Raw genomic sequence first — 24,178 nt, 5'->3', positions numbered from 1 at the left:
AAGGTTCTGGATTCCTAATCAAATTTGTTTACCTTTGCTGACTAACATACTTGAAATATAATGGGCTGGATACTCGAGAGTATGATGGGCCGATTGGTGTGACTCGATGGGCTAGGTTGGGCGTGACTTCACGCAAATCCATCTATGGGTTGGGTTAGGTGTGACTTCGAGCAAATCCATCCGTGGAGAGTTGTGATGGTGCAACAGCATCGATACATAGAAAATGGTGAGAAATTTGGGGGAAACGCATCCCCAATCTCTCTCCATCATTATCCCCTCTCTTTTTGTGATACAGTGTTTTGAATTGAAAAACAAATCGGAGGAAGCTAATGTAGAGAAGGGGAAGGAGAAAGGCGTTCTGTGTTTCCAATCATATTTTAGGATCTGATAAGCTAAAGATGGATTTCAAAATACCTACCATGCGTATGTGGAATGCTATAAATCTTGAATCCTCTAATTGAATGATGCTACAGTACGTTAAGGGCTTCTTTCCTATGTGTGAAGAGAGATAGTTAAAGGCAGATAGGCAAATATAAGGATCATCCTGTAGAATCATTTCATTCATCGGTCTACTCTTCAAACTTGAGAGAAAGGTAGGGTCTGCGAGAGGCAGTTGAAGAGAGAAACATGATGACAGTTGAAGTTTTGCCTAGGGAAGGAGAAGGGTGGAGAAGAGAGAGGAGGGGGAGAAATAGAGAAGAGAGAGGAGAAGGAGAATGGCGTTTGGGATTGAGGAAGGAGTATCAGGTTTTATTTTCACAATTGTGGAGAATTTTTTGGGTTTTAGCTTCCTTTTTTAGCTGAAATTTTTGGGTTAGAAATAGTTTTTTTTTTTTTTTAATAATGCAGATGTGTAAAAACGTGGGGGCTCTAAAAAATGTCAAACATTGGTTAGGAGCTTCGGTTTCATAATATATATAGATATATAGATTAACTAGTTTATTTCTTAGTAATTAAAGATTATAAATAAGCTTGTTATGTAAGAGAAGAATTAGTTTTTTTTTAATGTAAATTTAACCTAGTTTCAAACCTGGACGGAAATTCTGTTTCTCCGGTCTCTCTGTAATTCCAATTTTGATTCTTAATTCTAAAGCTGATTGCTGAATACTACTATAGGAGAAGTAGATTAAAATGATAAAATCTCATTACCATTTTTTTTTCTGTTATGTGAAAATCTCATTAGCAATTGGGTGTATCGTGTTTAATATAAGAGATATAAGTACATTATTATTATTATTATTGCAGAAATTATGGCTCTTGTCGTCGATAATTCTAGCAGTCCCACAAATTATTATTAGAATCTGTAATGTATTCAGTATAACCACCCTCTAGCTACCTTAGAGTATCAACATTGAAGAATGCTACTCTATCCTATTTTACCATCCTAAAAAACTATTTTATCAATTATACCATACCATTTTACAATATACCCTACATCCAAAAACTCTATTATTTTACTTTTTCATTAAAATATTATTTTTTAATCTTTTTTTATTATTTCTTTTATATCATCACTTTTTTTCAACCAAGAATTTAATTCCAACGAAAAAGGGGTGAATAATTTTTTTTTTTTTTTACCATAGTGCTACAGTACAATTCTAAGTTTAGAATTGTACTGCAGCACTATTGCAAAAAAATTTGCAATAGTAAGATATACCATTTTTTGATGTAAAGATTTTTGAGCTATGAAATACCAAAAAAGCCTCAGATATAAGAATGCTAATGCACTTAGGACAGACAGCCAACCCAAACAACAAACACACCCCCCCCCCCCCAAAAAACCCCAAAAAAAAAAAAAAAAAAAAAACACACACTCAAGTTCATCCTTTATTTATTTGCTTGTACTATTGCAACTTTTTGATGTGTAAACTATAAAGCATTATTTGTTTCACTGATTGAATTCTAAAAGCCCAAAACCACCATTCATTGAACCTGGACACAAGCAACAAACAAACAGCAAAGGCTCTTCACTAATTTTCCCACCAGAGTTCACAGGGTCAACAAACAGATTCACAGAAAAACAAACAGAACAGAGCATAACCATGTCGGAGACATTCTTGGAATTCCAAATCCCACACCAAAAGCTTTTCGACGGAATTCAATTCCCTTCAGTTCTATCACCCAACCCCAAGTCCCACACCCCTCCTTCCTCTCTGTCTCTTTTCACCCAAGCGATCAAAACCGAGAAAACATTTCTCGACTCTGTTCTCCACAAGTCCGGTGCTGTACTCTTCAGGGGCTTTCCTGTAAATACAGCCTCGGACTTCAACGACGTCGTTGAGGCCTTTGGCTTCGAGGAACTTCCTTACGTTGGTGGAGCTGCCCCTCGGAGCAACGTTGTGGGTCGGGTCTTCACCACCAATGATTCCCCGCCAGACCAGAAGATTCCTTTTCACCATGAAATGGCTCAGGTATATTCCGTAATTTCATCCCTTTTTTTTGGGGCAATTTGCTATTGAGCTTTTATGTTGAAGGTGTTGTCGTTTTTATTTTAATACTAGTACAGAGTTTATATACAGTTTGTCGTTTCACTATGTGGACGACATGTCGTCGTTAACATTAAACTTTATCATTTTAGGGTGAGTGTGATCCAAGGGGTGTGTGATTGCCGTTTTTATGGATGAAAACGGCACATAGTTTTTGTATCACCTTGTGCAAGCAAAAGGCGGTATTTAGTGGTGAAGTTACACAGTAGTTAGCCACAGCTAAAATGGTGAAATCGTGTTTTCACTTTTCAAAATACGTTTCAGCTAATGTATATGATAGTTGAGTTTATCTATGGAGCACGGGTGCGGGACTCGACAATTTTTAAAATAGTAAGATACGGTGGTCATTAAAAAATTATTAAAAATATTTTTATTTATATTTTCTATATATTACTCAGCATTTTTTTTTTTCCCCTATATATTGCTAAACATTATATATTGACAAATATATAATAACTAAATAAACTATCAAACCCAAGTCACAGCTCCCAAGTTCACAACATTACACTATTACAGGCAGCTTACATAAAGTCATAAAGAAATATTTAATATGTTTATATGGTCAAACAAGTAATTCACAATTTATTGATGTAATAAAAATAATAATTTCAATAGGGAGTCTAGATTAAAAAAAAAAAAAAAAAGTGAGACCGAGATTTCAGTAGGGAGTCTAGATAAAAATATTGTTCACGGAACATAGTGTGAACTGAATGGTGAGTACAATAAATAAAAAAAATTTAAAAAAAGTGTGATAATCATTGTTCTAAAAGGAAGCTTAGATACCTGAGTTGAGAGTTGGGTGACTTAGGTCGGTGAGCTTGGGAGTTGGGAGTTGAAATCAAGTGGACATTTTGAAGCTTGAGTTGAAACTGAGACCGAGATTTTGAAGGCTTGAAGCTTGAGTTGATTCAGTTGAAACGGTGAGAGAGAGGGGATTGATGGGCCTGTAAGAGAGAGGGGAGACAGAGACACAACAAAGCCGAGAGGTAGAGAGGGGCTGAGCAAATGATTTACAAATGACTTAGGGTTTTCAGTTTTGAAGGTTAGTTTGAGTTGAAACGGTGCGCTTCGCACCCTTTTTTTTTTAAACTTGAATTTCGGCCTGTATCGTATCAGCCTGTTTCAGCGGTTTCGCCCAATAGGGACCGTTACGGCCTGAGTCGGCATGAATCAGCCCAATTCAGCGTGAATCAGCCCGAGTTTGCGCCACGTTGGTGCAAGTCGTAAAAAAAAAAAAAAATTAAATTAAAATTTAAAAAAAAAAAAAAAAAAAAAACTGGATGTAGCACCGACTCGCAAGCAGCAGCGTCCCTCGCGCGTTGCCGCATCAGGCCACATTGGACGTGGGTGCGACTCCTCTGGCGTCGCGTTTGTGCTTCCCAGGAGTTTACATGCTGTCAGAGGAATGGTCCATATATTCTATGCATGAGATACCTTCCTACATGTAAAAGGGCATATATATGGGATCCAAGAGAGGGGACATGTATATGAGCAATGCTATGGAGACCCAACTTTTTACTATCCGTTTCACAACTTGCTAAGGTGGCAAGTTTTTATTAGATAACATCACTTTCACATAATCCACTACTCTTTTTTCATTAGAGCAACTGCATCAGTCCGTGTAAAATATTCCATCCATTTTAGCATAAGAACCTACTTGTTCTATTTTCTACAATCATTTTTGCAAAACACCCACATCAGTTTATTTATTTTACATGTCCCGCAAAAAAAAAAAAGTTTATCTATTTTACAAGATATTTCAATAAAATATTCATTCTTCATCAATTTTTTATTATTTTCCATAATGGTCATACTTTTTTTAATTTAAACTTATATTTTAAGTAAACTACCAACACCGGTGGCTTCGCCAATGGAGCCGCTTATGGCAAAGGTCCGATGGCCGAACCGCCAAAATAGTGGCTCTGATGAACACCACCAGATTGGTCTCGCCGCCCACCGTACCGCTGAATAATGACCCACCGATGGGTGGATTGTTAAAATAGTGGAATTCATTCTCAACTTCAAGCGGATCTCATCGAGCACCTATGGCAACTACAAGACCAATCGTAGGAATTTGGAATTCTAAATTTCTAAGTAATTATTACTACTTTCATTTAATGTGAAGCTTCATTGGAATTTGAAATTTGCTAAGTTTAATATCAGAATAAAATTTTCAAATTGCATTCCTTTGATGTTCTATGAGATTATTTATCTGAATTAGCGTAATGAAGGAAGATAGCAATTTCCTACTGTATCAGATAGTCCAGCCTCATGCTTCAAATCTGTTTCCTCTCCCATATTGACGATAATCTCCTACTGTATCACTACCTTTCATGAAGAAAAACCACACACCTTTTACGTAGCATCTAGTGCAATCCAGTTCAAATAAGATGTAATATCTTAGGAGCTTGACTTAGAATTTGAGCCTTAGACGGATTCCAATACAGCAGATTCAATGCAGATTCCACTCAGGCAGATTCCAATAAGACAATATGCTAGTACTGAAATTTATAGCTTGACTTAGAATTGAAACGCACAAATTTAATGCAGATTCCACTAAGGCAAATTTAATCACAAACCCTGCTTCACCCAGAACAGAATGACAAAAACAGAGACATTGCTATTATCGAAGTGCTATTATCCTTGCACAAATTATCTTGTACAGAATGACAAAAACAGAGACATTGCTTCAACCAAAACAGAATCACAAATTAAATTGAATAACCAAGTGCTACTGTCCATGCACAATACAAAATTTACAACGTTGCTATTTTGCTTGCACAAGTGAAGACTACAAAAATATATCTAATATGATTAGAGATTGAATAATTATGTTCCCTGCACAAGTAAATACTACAAAAGAGATGTCTAACATCAAATCATCCATGTCAACCATGTGCTAGTATCTTTGCACTATACAAAAATTACTTGATTAGATATTATCAATAATAATATTCAAATTATGATGAAAATTTAGACCTTAACCTCTTCAATATTTCCAAACAACGTAGACGAATATATTCTTTTTGCTTAGGATCTATTGTTCTTGTATCTTTCATCATAATCTCATCTTCTACTTTCCTCTTTTCTACTTCATTCTTCTCTTCCTTGATACGAATCAACTCTCTTCGTTCTTTGGATGCAATGCACATTAACTCTCTTCATTCTTCTAATACAATACGCATATTTTCCTTTTTCTCCTCATGCATTCTCCTCTTTTCTTCCTTAATTTCATCCAATTGGGAGGAAAGTATTTGGACCACATTATCGCTATTCTTTCTTTTCTTTAATTTCTCCTTTTCGGCCTTCTTGCCTATAGGTCTCTCCAAGGTTTCGTCAGAGTTCATCTCATCATTATCTTCATCTAGATTTATTGAGCTTGCAAAAGTAGGACAAGATTGTGTGGTTGGCTGTCTTAAGCGAACCTTCACATTATCTCTTAGATTCAACCACTTAACTTCATTCTTCAAAATTCTCCAATAAAGTTCCAATTGAAATGCATTTTTGCTATTACTTTTGTACATAAATTTTGCATCATTAATCTACAAAAGTAAAAAAAATTGAAAATAATGAGAATCATAAAACTAAAAGTGCATTGATGTGTAATTCATATTAGATGTTGAGTCGAAATACCTTATCATGCTCAATTTTACCACTTTCATTCTAATTGTCAATTTGGACCAAGTATCCACAAAACTTGTTGGTCTCCCTTTGAATTATTGACTACCGACTACTTAAAGAGTCCTTGGAGCGGTTAAATTTCTTGTCATTGTAGAAGGTGGACCAAATTCTATTTCAAAATATTGTGTTTTTGGTCCGTCAATGTCATGGCATCTAAGCTAACATTAAGCCACGCTGACATTAGCTTAATGTCTTCATCTACGATAAAATTGTTTCCCTGTTGCTTTTCTTAGTAATTGATTCTTTTGCAATGAGGGGTGCAAACTGACCCATTTCAACTTGGGGTGGAGATTGATGGACATTCACGTCTGAATGTGAAGTGGACATCAAAATTATATTATCAAAACCTTGTTCCTTGTCCTGTTATATGTCAAGGAAGAAGGGATTTTGCGAGTCCATCTCCTAACAAACACCAAAGTAATTCAGAAGCAGCACTAACACAAGCAACCAAAGTAATTTCGGGTACCATCCAATGCTAAAACTGAAAATTCTATCAAGTGCAAGATAAGATCAAGTCATTGCCAACTATCTAATAACACAACCCTATCAAGTGCGAGATAAGCACAGCAGCCAAGAAAGTCAGGCAGAGCAGCCAAGAAGGTCAAGCATAGCAGCCAAGAAGGCACAAATCTATTCACCAAATAATAAAAACATCATTACTTTAATTGAAAGTCCATATAAAAAATGTCTTGGCTTTTTTCAATTTTGCGTTAAGACATTAAACTACAGCCACCAACTCATGGATCTGAATTAAAATTCTTGATGTTTCAACAAAACAAGAGCCACAATTAATGGATAAGAGAGCAACGAAGAAACCACATGAAGGTGATAACATAGATAACGGTTATGATCAAGTGGTAACATATAATACAAGATACAAATCCTAACAACTCTAGGATTGTGATAACTGGTAAGATAGGATAGAGTTGTTTCCATTTCAAATACCTATGCATTTCACAGTACTCTTGTATTTCAAACACTCTTGTATTTCAAATTTTGTATCTATACAAATTCTATATTAATAAAAAATAAATAAAAAATAAAAAACCTTGAACGAATTCTATTACAAATTCTATTATAAATAAAAAGACTTGAACCGTATCTGTACAAATCCTAACATTTTTTTTTTTTTTTTCATTAAAGAGGATTTTATTGATAGCTAATAAATGTGTAGCACAGAGACAAACAGAGCCATAACAAACCATAACTACCAGAACAAAACAACAAGACAGAGTCAAAACACACTACAAACAAAATCCCAATGAGTCCCAAAATTAACACTTTTATGCCCTCACTTGAATTATAGGTTCACGTTATTGAGTTCCTGGAACTCAAAATTTTAGAGTAGAACAATCTTTTAATTTACACTTTTTCTTAAGGCTTGAACTAACAGTAAACCCGTTTAGAGAAACTCCCAAGAATCTTGCTCTAAACCAAAGAGAAAAAAAAAAAAACCCTGAAATCTCAATGAGAAAAACCCATACCTTTTTGGAGAAATTTGCCCCAAAATCTGTCAATAGAGATAACTCCAAACTGATCCACCCTCCTCGTGGGGCTGCAAAACCCCCCAAACTAGTCACATTCTTTCCCGTGGTGATGAAAATGAGCAAGAGCAAGAGCTGAGAGAAGCAGACGAAGAGAGAAGATGAGAGGAAGAGGTCAGGAATGAAACAGGGAGAGAGTACTGAGACGTGTTGGTGTTGCTCAGGTGATAGGGGAGAGAGAAAAAAAAAGTGTGAAATAGGTTTTTATAATATATAAAGATAATATTAAAATAATGTATACCCGAGCATTTCATTGAAGGCAAATATGATAAACAGTAGCAGCCATGACCAGTTTACATAATACAGCCTTTAAGAGAACTTTTTTTTGGCAACTCTCTAGTACCCCATTCAATCACAGCATCACATTGACACTTTGGGTTCTTAACCAAACACATGCACATTATTACAAAAGGTTATGTCAGCAACAAATGTGAAATATTTTGTTTCACTAGATTTATTATGCATATGGAATCCTCGAATGTGGGATTTACACGAGTGTTGCACACCTCATTGTGTAAGATATTTTTATCAGCATATCTTCTTGAGCTTTGTTTAAGACTTGGATTTATTAATAGGTTACTACATTCCCTTCCAAGCTGTTTTTCTTCTGTGAAGTGGAGCCTGGAAGTGGGGGAGAGACTCCTATAGTTCTTAGCCATCTTGTCTATGAAAAGATGAAAGAGAGACACCCAGAATTTGTTGAACGACTAGAAGAGCATGGATTGTTATATACGCGGGTAATAGGAGAAGATGATGACCTGTCATCTCCGATTGGGCGTGGGTGGAAATCAACATTCTTGACCAAAGACAAGAGTGTGGCTGAGGAGAGGTTTGTGATTTCAACTATTGTTTGATATTTGAAATGATTTTTATTCCAAGCATTTGTGCATGACAAGCTGCAGTTTCTTATCTGGTAGTTGATTCTTGTAAAACATGAACAAACCAGACATGGTCCTGTTTTGATTGGAAATACATGCAACGAGATAGGTGAAACAAGTTGAAGCAGAGTCTACTTTGGACACAAATTTAGCTCTGATTAATATGATCATAGTTCCTACACCATAACAACTTATTAATATTCTTGACAATAGTGTGATTCCAAGACTACTTGAAACCACTTCAGTATATGTTTCTTTTGAAATCACAAGTTGGACGGTGATGAGGGATAAAAAGTTGCCATGTTGCAAGCTGTGATGGCATTTTTCAGCAGAATTATTTGCACATGACCTGCTATATACCTATGATATGCCAATGCTCTAGATTTTATCTTTATGGTGCTCAGGTTCACTGTAATATATGATCAGTATAGGTGAACTTCTTGTGTTCAAACTCATAACAGCAACAACTATATTTTTGCACACGTTCTATTTGCTGAACTGCTTTTCTTGTATGGCTTCTATTTGATAGATATTAGCAGGCTCAATGCCTTGCAAAAAGTATTGCATGAGGCCATTGTTCAGGACATTCAGGACTAATCATCTTATAGATGTCCCATATATTCAATTTAAGTTCTTGTGCAATCTATATAGCTAAGATCATCTTTTCATTCGATGGCTTCAAAGTAGATTAGTATATACAATTACAAAGCGTTAACAGGTATAATATGGCTCTACCAACACATTTGACAGGGCAGCTAATGTGGGGACGAAGCTGGAATGGCTGGAGGATTCAGTGAAAACAATAATGGGTCCAATCCCAGCTATTAAATTCGACAAGACAAGACAGCGCAAGATTTGGTTTAACAGCATGATTATCGCTTATATAGGCTGGGAGGATGCCAGGAATGATCCTGTAAAGGCTGTTACCTTTGGAGATGGCAAACCATTGCCAGCTGATATCGTCTATGACTGTCTAAATATCCTTGAAGAGGAAAGTGTAGCCTTTCCTTGGCAGAAAGGTGATGTTCTTTTGCTGGATAATTGGGCTGCCCTTCATGCCCGAAAATCATTCGATCCACCTCGCCGTATACTAGCTTCACTTTGCAAGTAGTGTCAGTGCATCTTCACCCTGCAAATGGTTTTATCGGTTGGTACGAAATTATATAATTTTAGGCTGCGTTATGGAGATGTATAAATGAAGTATTGCAATGGCGTTCAAAGTTTATGCCACGTTTGTGGAGAAGTATCAACAGTATCAGTATGCATAAACAAAACCTATTACAATAGCTCCACAATAGAAATTTGGTTGAAAATTTAACCTACCTGTCTATTTAGACCCAAGCCATACATGAAACTAAAAGCATACCCTTTTTTTGTTTGCCTCTACGAATTCTTCTCCTAGGATATATCAAATTATCACCTTACTTTTTGAAAAAATACTAGTTTTGTGGTCAAATGCACCACCTCATGAGAATTATGGCAGATTTTAGAAAAATGTTTACATCTTAATGTTGAGCATGGATTATGCAAATTCACCACCAACTTGCTACCTTAAAGAAAGAAAACTCCTCTATAACTGACTATTCTCATCAATTTACCAGTTTTGCCAACACTCTTGCTACTATTGATCAACCACTCAATGATTTTGGGGTTTTTGGTTTCTTATTGGCTGGCCTCGAATCCAAATATGACTCCTTTGTGACTTAAGCGTGGCCGTGATTGAAGCCACAAGCAATCATATTTGTAATTGAGGCCAGCCAATAAGAAAGAAATGGCTCAAAGTCATTGAGCGGTTGATCAATAGGGGCAAGACTTGTAAATTGATGAAAATATTCTGCTTAAGAGGAGTTTCCCTTACTTCGAGGTAATAAGTTGGTAGTGGATCTGCATTATCCTTACTTGACACTGAGATGTGAATGCTTTTTCTAATGTCTGCCATTCTTCTCATGAGGTGGTGCATTTGACCACTTGCTAGTATTTTTTAAAAAGTGAGGAGATGATAGCACCGAGAATTATTTGATCCTGAATTCATCGAGAATTGATTTTCACCATCTGTTTTGAGTAGTGATGGCTTGTGGTGGAATTGTTGTTGATCCATCATGGTAGCCATAAAGGTGTTGCACTTTCAAGTAGGGAACAAGTTGAGCCTTCAATAGAAGATAGTTGTCTCTGTAGGTTTGATTGAGGGTTAATGTTGTTAAGATTGGTGAGAGAGATGTTTGTGGAAGATGAAGAATTGGTGATGCTGATGTTATTGGAGGCAAAAGGAAGAAGTAAAGAAAAAATTATTGGCTTGATACCATGTAAAGATAATAAAAAATGTAATATAATGTGCTGCCTTACCAAGAATGATTGTTTAAGGCTACTGTATATATAACTCGACGTTGATTAATTTACGGCAATTGGAAAACAACCGTACAGATGATAAATTTGAATTTAAACAATAAGATCAGTAGAGATAATTTCAACTAGGATTTATCCTCAGACTTCTGTATGCCATCTCTTCCATTTGAATGGGATTATGATCCCTTAGTCTTTGAATTTGAGTGTGCCGACTTAACATTATCTTTTGTGGGCTACTCGTTATCATTATCTGTAACAGTCATAAACCTACGCAGCCGGACTTGGCAAGGTCCAGTTATAAATGAATAAAGGAATTAAGCTGGAAATAGAATTGAGAAATATTAAAAAGTTCAAATAAATCATGCATTCAAATCCAAAGTGATGGCTAAGTCCTATCCCATCTCATTGGTTTTGTTTTTGGTTATTCTGCTTTCTTTTGTTACAGAATGTCTTATTCAGCCAAAAAAGAGATAATAGTCCCGATAATCATGACTAAAGCACAACAGAATATTCTGCAACTATGCTTTGTGATAACTCAAACTTTGCATCAACCAGTCAAACTGGAGAGACTGCATTTTAGATGACGGTATAAGTATGAGGAGATCCCTGTTCATATCAGCATCTTTGAGGCAGAATGTTTTAAATTGTTTTTCATCCACCACAATTTACATTTGAGAGTTTCATAAGTTCGTGGCAGAAATAACTATGTAGAAAAGGTCAAAATATAAAAATTGATGTAAAGATGAAAATGCTGTCAAAATGAACTGCTTAAATAGTTTGTGTTACAGAACGACACACACCCTCAGCCACATTTTACATCGAAATTTTCTCACGCTAACTTCAAAAAGAATACAACATTTGAAAGATTAAAAATGATAGCAGAAGACAAAAAAAGATGATGCATACTGCCATCTTTACCACTTTACTGGACTACCTCAGCTACTATACACAAATAATTGATATGGATATGTAGGCCACAAGCTGAATAAAGAAAAGAAAAGAATACATCAAAAGTAGTACGTGGGCTGAAACGAAACTTGCTCCACTATGCACTATCTTCCTTGGACAAGGCCACTGAATACTTGGCTGTTCCCAGCAAGAGTTGCTTCCCACTCCACAGAGGACAGGAGAATCTGAGACAGAGATATCACAACCTGCTTCATGTCAGGACGAAGAATAGGATCCTCATCCACACATTGCTTTGCCAGCATGGCCAACTATGCAAAGAGAAGCACAATCAGGAACAAAATAATGATGAGGTAAATCACTATATAGTGCAACTTCCTAGGCAATTTTAAAAAATCAATGGAAGGGCTTATTTCCCAATAGAGACAATAATGAGAATTTCTTTGACTGCAAGTTGGTAATATAGACATCAACACCCAGGTTTCCTATCATGATAACTAGATATAGAAATAAAGCTTAGGATCATATAGGCTTGGTTCCAAACTATTGAAGATATGTTGAATCACCAAGGGTATATAGACTGATGTCTCTTTCTTGGGTCGGATATCATGTGAAAAAATACCACCAGAAGTCCCATATTCCAATTGCTTGGCGGATTTATACAGGCCAATATCACTTTATTGGTATAGATCATGCTTCCCCTTTGCTTGTATCCAAAGAGAGAGTAAGGGCTTCTTTCTTGTACAAATCAACATATCAATGTACTTCATACATAAAAATATTATCAATTAGTAAAAACATTCTTTTTTGATCATTTTCTTCGTCGGCTTCCCCTAACACCCCCATCCAAAAAAGAATCATTTCCTTGTAGTGGACAAGTTTTAACCATAACAGACTATAAAATGCTGTGGAAAAACTTTTAAGACTCTTATTTTTAAGGCAAATAATAATAGATAAAATCAAACATCTGAAATAAACATACAATAAAAGAGATCAAAAAGTGATTATAGATTACCTTAAATAGGCAGTCATGAGGATAAAGATCCATCATATTTGGATCAATGTAATCCTTCATGCTTGACATATTCATGGAGTCAGGGGAGTTCCTTAGAGCTCCTAACATCTGCAATTTCAGGAAAGCTTTAGAAAAGCAGCACCCAACATGCATGCTTGCACAAGAAAGCAGTTCCAACATAAAAACACAGCCTACGGAGCAACAAATGATAATTAATACAGGAAGAGAATTAGTGTGCAAGAAATTAAAGCAAAAAGTGAACCATTCACAGGTAAGACTTTACAGAGTGTGTGAATCAAAGTGAAGCATAAGATAAATATGCATGAAGAATTACCCCAATTTATCTTTTTGTTTTTGTTTTTTTGTTTTTTTAACACAATGTTTAAGCCCTTAGTTTGGAATTGAAGTATCTCCTAGATATGATAGTTCTAATGCATGAAGAAATGGGAGCAATATGGTTGGGGAATATTTACTTTTTACTGGAAAACTATGCAATCACACTTCTCAAGTCTTAATCTTTACCAAAAGAATTGAAAACTCCTCAACCCACTTCAACGTAAGTGGTAAGCATAGGATTTGGATTACAGAACCAAGAATTGAATTATTCATGAGGGAATTCTTAAGCAAGCCTACTGCATACCCTATCACCAGATATTCCAGATTTAGTAGAACTAGTCACATACCCACGCATTACGCATGATAATTTTTTCAGGATGATCTCATTAAATATTTTATTAATACTATAATTTTAGTTATTAACCATTGGTTTTTCATTAGTTTTTAAGTTAATAAAAATCTTAAATATACCTTTTTTTTACCTTTAAACACACACACATATATGGTGAATCTTTACACATTTCTTTAAGAAAACTCTATATATTCCACTTTTTTGGATGCGTAAAATTATAGACTACCAATCCATAATGATAGTGGCTAATTAATTTTATATTTTTTTTAGTGATCTCATTTGTAACGCTTCTTACCATTATCATATATTTATTAACCGATGATTCGCATAACAAAGACGATAAAAGAGAGGTAGTATTTTTCATTAGATTTTCGAAAATAATAGTATATGAAAATTTTATATATATACATATATATATATATATATATATTATAAATAAGGTTAAATGAAATGTCAAAAAACGGATTTTTAAATTTTCTAACTTTATTTCTTATGTAATTTGTACTACTATCACATAACATCACTTTTTTAGTTATGATTAATATGGTTTCCATAGTTAGAGTTTGATTAGTTTTAAATTTAAATTTAGTACTATGATTGTATTTAATTGTTGATCGTTGATTTAATTTTTTAAGTGAATTTAACGGTTTATATTACTATACTGTAAAATTTTCAATGTTCTACACACGGTAATTTCTATTTTATTTTTTACTTCTCCTTATAATCTCTTTGTTTTCCAATCAATGATTACTAATTGACATTTGTTTTTTTTTTTTTCTTTATCTACTCTTTATTACTTGTATTTGTTTTTTTTATAACATCTCTCTCCATTGGCAACCTATCGTTTTCCAAAATTTGACAATGATTCTATGACATTAAATATGCATTATTAGTTTTTTTTTTTTTTTTTTTTTTTTTTTTTAGTGTTTCTTACTTGATTTGTTTGTATTTCATTCTTCCTTTGATGCAGTGGGTGTGAGAATGAGTGTTCCTTAGTATTCCTCCACTTAATGTGAACAATTTTATTTATTTAATTTAGGCAAAATATTATATTTTAAATTTTTTAAAATAAAAAAGGAGTGGAAATATAAATAATTTAATGATATATACGGGGGATGTGGCTGAATTTAAATGTTAAATAAAATGATATGAGAAAAAAAATATATAAATAAAATACATAACAATAAACACTAACTTATCCAAAATTCTATGTAATATAATAATAGTACATTCTTATATACTATTTTTAATTATTTATAATGCAATACGATAATATTTAACAATCAAAGTCATTAAAAAAAAAAAAAAAAAAAAAACTTAAAACACAAAACTAAATCCCATCAACCAAAATAGAGTTCTAAAGAATACAAAACTTTATCAAGCTAAAATAGAGATGCAAGAAAAATAAAAATAAAAATCCACCAAAAAAATGAGGGAGAAAGAGAGGAAAATAACCACTATTTTTTTTAAAGAAAATTATGTAAAGAATGGAAGAGTGAATGACAAATTTTTACTAAGAGAATGATAATAAAAAGAATCAAAATAAAGGAAGATAAAAGGAAAGAGGAAGAGTGATATCAAGGTAGATTGTTTGGGATGAAAAGGTAAAGAGAAGGAGAAACATTGGAAAAAGTGTAAATGTTAAAAAAAGGAGTACAATTTGATGAGCACAATTTTCTTTTATTTGAATTTAAGTAAAATATTACATTTTTTATTTTTTTAAAACAAAAAGAGAGAGAATATAAATAATTTAATGATAAGGAGGATGTGGTTGAATTTCAACATTGAGTAAAATTAAAGAGAAGAAAAAAATAAGAAAAATTAAAAGATATAACAATAAACATTAAATTGTCCAAATTAAGCTATGTAATGGAATACTATTTTATTTTTATCTACTATCTTTAATTTTTTATAATATAATCAAATAAAATTTAACAATCAACGAGCAAAATAATAATAATAATAACTTAAAATACAAAACTAAATTGTATCAACCTAAATTAGAGTTCTTAAAAACACACAAATTTATCAACCTAAAGTGGAGATGCAATAAAAAATAAAATCCACCAAAACATTGAGAGAGAGAGAGAACCTTTTTGTAAGAGAAAACTATTCATAAAATGGAAAAGAGTGACAAATTTATAGTAAGAGGGAATGGATAAGAGGAGACAAATAAAGAAAGATGAAGGGAAAGATGAATAGCAATATTAAAGAATAGGGTAATGAGGAGATGAAAAGGTAAAGGAAGAAGAAAGGTTGAAGAAAGTGTAAATATTTAGAAAATAAGTGAATGTAAAAAAAATTATAGGAAAATTGGAAATAAAAAATATATATATAGATGTTAAAACCAACAAAGATGAATGTGTAAAGTCAATAATCTATTTACAATTTTTTTTTTGTAAAAAAAAAGAAATAAATAATAAATAATAATTATGTGGCGAATGACGTGGCGCAACAGGAACTCAGCAACAATAAATGTCACGTTTCAGCTTTTAATAATATATAGATATAGATGAGCACCTCAAATACATAAAACATTAATTTTATAGGAGAAAACCATTTCATGAATCAAGACAATATTATGTATTGGACAAATGTTGTCACATTGGCAGAACTTACAATGGATGCCAGTGAGCGTCTTTCAGGATTTTTCATCATGATGCCTTCTGTTCGTATAATCGCCTCCTTTCCAGATATAAGCTCAAAAAGAACAACACCATATGCATAGACATCACTTTTGGTTGTGGCAAGACCATTACTCAAGTATCTGTATCAAAACAAGAAAAGAATTGATCCTAGATGAACTACTTGTTAAGGACCATAGTAGCCAGCTATAAGTAGTCACTTACTCTGGAGCCAGATAACCGTATGTGCCAACAACTTTGGTTGTTGATGCTTCTCCCTCACCTTTTTTTCCAACAAGTTTTGCCAATCCAAAATCTGAAATCTAGATGCAGAGAGGGGATAAAAACATATTTAGCAAGATGGATTACAAGTATACAAAGAATATACATATTACATCAATGAGATGCACTATGTTTGAACCTTTGCCCTGAAGCTACTATCAAGTAAGATGTTGCTTGTCTTGATATCTCGATGTACATAATGACTTTTGGTGTGCTCATGGATGTATTCAAGACCTCTAGCAGCATCAAGGGCAATCTGAACTCTCATGATCCAAGAAAGTGACGTATGATCTGCAAGTGAATTGAACCATACACAGATTTAATTAATATATACCCATGCATATATGTCTTATCATATACGGCATCATATTGCAAATTCGAAGTCCAAATACCAAGACTTATGCCTTGACCTTTTAAAGATGCCAGGTTCACTGAAAGGGCATGGACCAGGAAGTTCATTGAGAGATTGTGCAATTATTTTAATTTCAATTCATATACTTTCCATTTTATTGAGATGGAAAGGGTTGGCAACTGTTGTGATCATGCCTGCAGAAGGCTCAACTTCAAGTGGACTTGAATGCAATCCCACTCATTTTCAGGTTTTGGCTGGTGCTAGTAACCTTCAAACACAAAAACTTAAGCTACTAGAAAGTGAGCCCACAAGCTATATTTATCTTACTTACACACCAACACTAAAATTCTCTCACATGTAGGCTTGACCAATAAAACTGAACCAACTGCAGGCCTTAAACATACAGACAGAAGAAATTAACAGAATGGGGGCTACCAGGACTTGAACCAAGGACCTCATAGACTAGGCTACAATACCATGTTGGATAACAAACAATTCTAAACACTTAAGTTATTACAAAAGCGCTGTTTATCAAGCTAACAGATGCGTAACAGTCTTACACTAACATCTAACCAAGCCTAGGACATGGTAACTTTTGCTAAGCTCGGACTGAAGGTAATACATTTTACGTCATAATCAACATTTTAATAACTTAAACATAAACTTTGCTAGATAACTGCCCACCATCAGGCTAAATTTTTTTAATTTATTACCAATAAATTATTTTTTAAAGACAAAGTTTAACTACAAACTTGGTTGTTGCCATTGGCTACAACTCCCCTCAATATAATTTTATTGGATGTGAATTTTGAAATATCTACCTTTAAATTACATTTTCTTCTTGTATTCTCCATGCTTGCAAAATTTCCAAGAAATCAAAAATCAATAGCTATCTCATCAATCAAATGCTTAAATTCAATTTTTTGTACTCTAAAATTATGCATAAAAAATAGTTTATGGATCAAATAATAAATAACATCCGATTGGCACAAAATTTGACGTGTGTGTTAAGAACATAAAAAACATACAATCCAATGGTTAGATTTTCCAATATGTAGCCATGTTATTTTTTTTGGTGGGAGTTGTAACCATTGACTACAACCAAGTTTGTAGCCAAACTTTTTCCTTTTTTAAATAACCACAATCAGGCCAGCTTGGGCCTTAATCTCCTATACAAATCCTGCGAAAAAAGGTCAGTATATTGTCAGGCCTGACTTCATAGAACTTTAGGCCCAGGCTAAGTTTGGTTCTATAACCATGGTTGGCCCAAGCCTAAAATTGCCACCACTAATCACAACATCAGTATGATGAACATTAAATCCTAGAGCAATAAGAAAAGCAGTTTCTCATGTTTGAACATCATCATAAGTTAAAGCAAAAGATTATTATTAATCATCTTTAATTCATATTATTATCACACTAACTCATTATCATAATTGGTCAACGAATGAGCCAAAAACATATTTAATTAAAGTTTTATGTTCCCCGTTTAGTGTTCTTATTTTACAGTCATATAAATCCCATCACAACTAATAAAATGCACTGATTAGTTATTTATTAATTCTCACATAAGAAATCATTTTATCAATTTTTAGAAAGATAAAGACTTTTAAAATTAGTAAGTCAGGACAACAAGATCCTTACAGACAAGTACTAAATGATACATTCAAAGAAAGCATCAATGTGTATTCTTACCCTTGCTCTGAGGATCATGTAAATGGCTTCTAAGGGAACCCTTTTGGGCAAATTCGTATATAAGGAAGAATTCATCATCAGTAGCCGCATAACCAATCAATTCTACCTTGACAAAATTAATTCAAAACAGGCGTCAAAGCTTTGAATTGCTAAAAGCTACAAACTCCAAGTTAACAAATACTTTTTGATTACTCAATGTACAAAGAGAATTACCAGATTTGTATGATGAACCTTGCACAAGACTTTCATCTCTACCATAAATTCTTTAGTTTTTGTCGCCGTCATTCTTTTAATAGCAACTTCCTAAAAATTTTGAAATCCATTACTGATGGTCCAATGTGGAAGCATACTTTATATACTCAGGAAATCTAAGTAATTATAATAGAAATAGGCAGCTGCAAACCTGGTCATGAAGGTGGGCAAAATACACAGAACCATAAGTTCCATGCCCAAGAAGACTTGAGTCAGAGAATCCATCAGTTGAGGAAAAAATTTCTTCATATGTGAAAACCGTGGGCTTTTCCATGTCAAAGACATCAGTCCCTAGAGCTGCAACAAACAAGATAATAATACCATTCAAACATCTTACACTTAATGAACATAATATAATTACCATATTGTATTTGTCCAGAAGAAGAATGGATCATTGGAGCAGAACAGCTCAACATCTTCCCAACTAATAAAATTTCACTAATCTATTATTGAGATAAATGTTATACACAATTTACAATTATGGATTAGCCATTACGTAAAAAGAGATTTTAACTTCTTTTTGTGATGCAAAAACACAGAAAATACAAGATCAGCATTTCTCTGAGACTTTTCCAAATCCCATGAGGCAAATAGTTTCTGTCATTCTTACAAAACCCAGAGGCAAATATACACACATTTATGTACACATGGTTATACCTATCAGAGTAATATGTCTCCCTGCTACAGAAGTACACATTACAAATGATTGGACAGCATTACTTAAAGCTGAAATTTCATGAACTAGAAACAATTTCAAGTCTAATAAAATAGTTTGGAAATGATACCTTTGGGAATGGTAGTCTGGTGGTTGCTAGGTTCCCCATTGGTTTGCTTCCAATCCCCAGACTTGCAGCAAACATACCTTCCTGAACCACAACAGAAACTTGGCTTTCGTAGAATTTGAAACTTATGAGAAACTTTGCCATCAGAATCTTTTGTGTGACTATTTCGGGCTTCAGAAAAGCATTTTGATGACCTCAAGGAAAGAAAAACAACTGCGCTTAATATAATCAATGCAAGACCAATCCCTAAACCCCCAATAATCCATCCATATGGTATGTGAGCCTTATGGTTCTCTTGATGTACTGCAAACAAATAGCACACAATGCCTTATATTTCCCATAAGAAATAACTCTGGCAGCATGGCACATAGGCATGATTAAAAAGCACATTTGGAAAAACAGAACCAGCAGGAAGTAATAAATCAAAATAGGAAACTAGGAATTACACAAAACCAAATAAATTCTAAACCACATTCTCAAAAAGGAAATGCATTTCTCAAATATCTCTAACATGATGTTCTCTGCCATAAATGAAACATCCAAAGTAACTGCTTATAATTTAATACATGTCATTCTTCATAGCTAATATCTACTTCCCTCTAAATGGATCTTTATGCACTTTTGCAGAAGAAATTCACTTTGTTTCTAATCAGTTTACAATGCAAATTTCAATTAACATAAAAATCTGCAATGCATACTTGAATATTAGATCTCTCAGAATAATCTAGCTAGTTATGTTATGTTTACTTTTAGACAACATGGCCCTGCCTCTTTGGAGTTTCTCCGTCTCACTTGAGATGAACTTTGATCAGAACGTTCTCTAATAATATTTAAAGCAACAAATTGCTAACTTTTTGTATTAGCACCATAAAGGAATTTGCCATTTCTTTGAAAAAAAATTTAATTTCTTTAACGAAGATATATTCATTAATTCATACCTGAGATATCGTCTACCGATGGAGCAGGAGCAGGAGCAGGAGGGATATCAATCGTCGAAGGATAAGGCTCACCGGGGACTAAAAAAATAAATTGATCGATCAATGAAATGGAACCAAAGAAGGGAAGTCTAACAATGATTAGATTCTTAAGAAAATGGTCATAATATCAAGTCTATTTTGCACCCCCAATATGTAAAGAACATAAATAAAATTGATACTTCATAAAGAACTAACATAGCCAATCAAATCTGCAAACCAATTGCAGATGTACTCTCCAACTGATTTAATCAATGGGATTTTTCCCCTCTAAGGCTCCACATACAAAATATTAAATTAATAGTAAAATGCATGACAAGTTACAAATGAGCAACAAATTTACTTGGTGGCTTTTGATTCACTACTTCTTCAGTGCTCCTGACAAGTAATGCCATTGCCAATTTCCCCAATTTACATAATTTGGCATCCTTCCTTTCACATGGTTACCTTTAATAAATATAACCTCAATAAAAATCCAGATCCAGAATAGAATTTTACCAAATTGAAGCACAACCCAAAATTCAGTCCTTGACTTTTTACTGAACAACCCACCATTATCTACCATTCTTGATGCAAAAAAAAACCTAATGACCACTGCATGTTCTCCCAATGAACCCAATTCCAATTCCAATTCCAATTCCAATTCCACTCACCCAATCCAAAAAGAGCAACCTTATAGGAACTGAGAAGTTTAATCATATGTATCAAATTCTAACAAAAAAAATTCAATTTTTACAATTTCGTGCTAATCTTTAACACTTTCCCCAACAATTGTAAAAAATTACTCAACCTCATCTAACCAAAAACCAAACAAAACCCATTAAAGATTCCAAAACCTCATAACTCAAAAGCAATAACAAAAATACCAAAAAAGAGCAATGAAACCAAACCTGAATTCAAAGGAATATAATACAAAGCACCCACAGTGACATTATCAGGATTGTCAATCCCATTCACTTGCTCAATACTCTCCATAGTGACACCAAAACGACTTGCCAAAGACTCCACACTATCCCCATCTCTCATCACATAACTCATGAAGTAATTCCACAACCCACTGGAGCAGCCACAGAAGAGCCTCAACGAAACGACAGCCCCAACCCTGGCCTTACGTGTCGTATTGGGCAAATTGAAAGCCAACCCATCATAGGCCTCCAACGCTATGTCGTTCACAAACCCCACGTTGGATCTCACCGTGAAAGTTGTGTTTGTGGCGTACTCTCTCGGGGTGTATAAACAAGAACAGTTTTTCCTGATGAAAAGGTAGTTGAATTTAAAGCCGCTGTGACCGTTGTCAAGGCTGTTGCTTGGTTCAACTGTTATGTCGTTTGGGAGAACATCAAACATAGACTGGATCACATCCATCGTCTGGTTTGGTTCAGGCTTGAAGGCCAAAAACGAAGTGCAGAGTCGTGTCGTGTCAGTACAGTTCATTGGGGTTGTTGTTGTGTTTGAAAAAACAGAGTTTACTTGAAAAATAAGAAGAAAAAGAAAGAAACAAATGGGTTGTGTCCGTACAGCATTCATAGTTTTGAGAGAGAAGAGAAGCTAAGTTCTGAGGTGAAAAGTGTGGATTTTGAGAGCTAGAAATGAGAGAGAAGAGAGAGGAGTTTGACAAAGAGAAAAGGGTAGGTGAGTATTGAAGAAAAGGGAGTGAATTGGTGTGGTGTACTGAGGAAGAAAGGAATGATGAGAAGAAGAACAGAGCATGTTAGGAGCGTTTTTGTTTTGGGTTTGGTTTTGTTTTGTTTTGTTTTGGGTTGGTCTGGTTTTTTGATGAGTGATTATGGTTTCTGAAGAGTAAACTGTGAAGTGGCTTATTATTACACAAAGACAGTAAAAAGAGAAAGCGACATGTTGCAGAGTGGACAAAAGAGAAAGCTAGCAGAGCCACCCACCTGGAGATATTTGGTGGGACTTTTCGTTTTTGTTTTTTCTCTTTTACTAAATTAACCTTTTTTTTTAAAAAAAAAAATTGTAAATACTTAAAATGGAAGAATGAATATTTGAACACATAAACCTTATATATCACTTTTGGAAACATTACTATTAGGGGTGTCCACGGGTCGGTCCGGGTCGGGTTTGTGCCCAACCCGAACTCGACCCGATAGACTCGGGTGGGAGAAATCGTAACCCGCAACCGACCCGTACGGAGCTTCGGATCGGGTCTTGTCGGTTTCGGGTGCATCTCGGTCGGATTCGGGTTCGTTACAGGGGTCGAAATCTGGCCGGATTTTGGACAAAATCTTGCCGGATCTCGTTAGATCTGGCCGGATTTTGGCCGAAATCTTGTTCGATCTTGACAGATCTGGCCAATATTCCTCCATATCCTTCGAGATCTGGCCGAGATGTTGCAATATTTGTCAAGATCCAACCGAGATCTCTTTATATCGATGGAATTTTGAGTTTAGCTTACCAGTTTTCCGCCGAAACATGAGATCTGCGACTGGAAGAGAGAAAGGCATCGGGCGGGTCGGGTGCTTCGGTTTCTCAGACAGGCAAACCGAGACTCGAACCGATGGCATCGGGTCTCTGCGCCGGCGACCCGCAGCCGACCGAACCACTGCTCAGGTCGGGCGGTTATCGGGTCGGAGAGCGTCGGGCCGGTCGGATTCTTCGGGTCCGGGTGAGTGTTGGACAGCCCTAATTACTATGAACCAAAAAAAAAAAAAAAAAGTTTTCTTGTGTTATAAAACACTCGGCTTGAAGAGTAGGATTTTTTTTTGTTATAAAACACTCGGCTTGAAGAGTAGGATAAGCGGTTAATTTTGATTTAGTTTTGCTTTCACAATTCATTATATTTGAAAACAGTGAGTTTATTATATATCATCGACTTTTTTTGCTAAATATTATGCCTTTGTAAAAAAATTTAAAAATATATATATTGAGAAGCCTCCCCAAACTTATTTAGTTATATAGTACTTTCTTAGAACTCGAGTTCCTAGAATTATGGCAAAAAAAATGCTACATAACTAAAAATGTTTCAAAATAAGTCAAACTTGAGCTTGGAACTCGAGTTTCACTCTAAAGTTGGAACTCGAATTCAAAAAAATGCTCCTCATAACTAAATAAATTTGGACTAATGCTTTTTTGTAAAAAAAAAAATAATAAATAATCTAAAAACATGGTATTTGGCACACAAAAAATGCCTTGAATTAAATTCAATTTTCATTGAATTTTTTTTTTGAGGGGTATCTAATTAGCTTAATTGATTGAATTTTTTTATAATGAATAAGAAGATTGAATTGTATATTGCGCTCTGCACAAATATATATATATATATATATATATATATAAAAGATTGAACTTTGTAGTATCTAGTCCATTATAATTTCTCTTTACCATCATGTTAATGTATAAATTAATTTTTTTATATAGTTAAAATTCCAAAGGTTTAAAGTTCAAACATAGATCCAATTGAGCTAATTGGAATCTAAGTGAATATGAGAGTCCAATTTAATCAATATTAGAAATATTTTATATTAGAGCTCTTTAAATACTTCATCCAAATGGATTAATAGCATACTGTAATAAATATAGATAATGTGTGCGATTGGATACAGTTTATTTTACTGTAAACTGAAAATAATAAAAAATCATTTTTTTGTTACTGTTCACTTTTAAAATTACTGTTCATAAGCCTAAATGCATTATTCATGTCTCATGAATAGTACAC

The 24,178-nt window shown here is 34.2% G+C and overlaps 2 protein-coding genes across 2 annotated transcripts; one reads left to right on the top strand and one right to left on the bottom strand.

Moving 5' to 3' along the window:
- The first annotated feature begins 1,868 nt into the window (after nt 1-1,868).
- Nucleotides 1,869-9,907, top strand: LOC115989068 (clavaminate synthase-like protein At3g21360). Its single transcript, XM_031112726.1, has 3 exons — nt 1,869-2,411; nt 8,287-8,540; nt 9,340-9,907. The coding sequence occupies exons 1-3, from the start codon at nt 2,043-2,045 to the stop codon at nt 9,698-9,700; spliced, it is 984 nt and encodes a 327-aa protein (XP_030968586.1). The 5' UTR covers nt 1,869-2,042; the 3' UTR covers nt 9,701-9,907.
- Nucleotides 9,908-11,669: 1,762 nt separating this feature from the next.
- LOC115991673 (lysM domain receptor-like kinase 3) lies at nt 11,670-22,297 on the bottom strand. The gene is made up of 11 exons (XM_031115507.1): nt 21,393-22,297; nt 20,467-20,544; nt 19,532-19,831; nt 18,898-19,043; nt 18,708-18,797; nt 18,495-18,600; nt 16,587-16,738; nt 16,391-16,488; nt 16,161-16,308; nt 12,854-12,961; nt 11,670-12,149 (listed from the first exon to the last, which is right to left on the bottom strand). Exons 1-11 carry the CDS (start codon nt 22,027-22,029, stop codon nt 11,985-11,987), a joined length of 2,028 nt encoding a protein of 675 aa, XP_030971367.1. The 5' UTR covers nt 22,030-22,297; the 3' UTR covers nt 11,670-11,984.
- Nucleotides 22,298-24,178: the final 1,881 nt, after the last annotated feature.

This window comes from Quercus lobata, chromosome 5, assembly GCF_001633185.2.
Source record: "Quercus lobata isolate SW786 chromosome 5, ValleyOak3.0 Primary Assembly, whole genome shotgun sequence".
Lineage (NCBI taxonomy): Eukaryota > Viridiplantae > Streptophyta > Magnoliopsida > Fagales > Fagaceae > Quercus > Quercus lobata.
Note: the sequence above shows the minus strand (reverse complement) of the source record. Positions and strands in the feature narration are given on the sequence as shown.

Coding starts and splice junctions, on each gene's coding strand:
- LOC115989068 (XM_031112726.1), top strand. CDS start 2,043: ATGTCGGAGACATTCTTGGAATTCCAAATCCCACACCAAAAGCTTTTC. Junction 2,412..8,286: donor TTCACCATGAAATGGCTCAG/GTATATTCCGTA, acceptor ATTTATTAATAG/GTTACTACATTCCCTTCCAA. Junction 8,541..9,339: donor AAGAGTGTGGCTGAGGAGAG/GTTTGTGATTTC, acceptor CACATTTGACAG/GGCAGCTAATGTGGGGACGA.
- LOC115991673 (XM_031115507.1), bottom strand. CDS start 22,029: ATGAATGCTGTACGGACACAACCCATTTGTTTCTTTCTTTTTCTTCTT. Junction 19,044..19,531: donor CCAGACTACCATTCCCAAAG/GTATCATTTCCA, acceptor TGTTTGTTGCAG/CTCTAGGGACTGATGTCTTT. Junction 16,309..16,390: donor TACGGTTATCTGGCTCCAGA/GTAAGTGACTAC, acceptor GTTTTGATACAG/ATACTTGAGTAATGGTCTTG.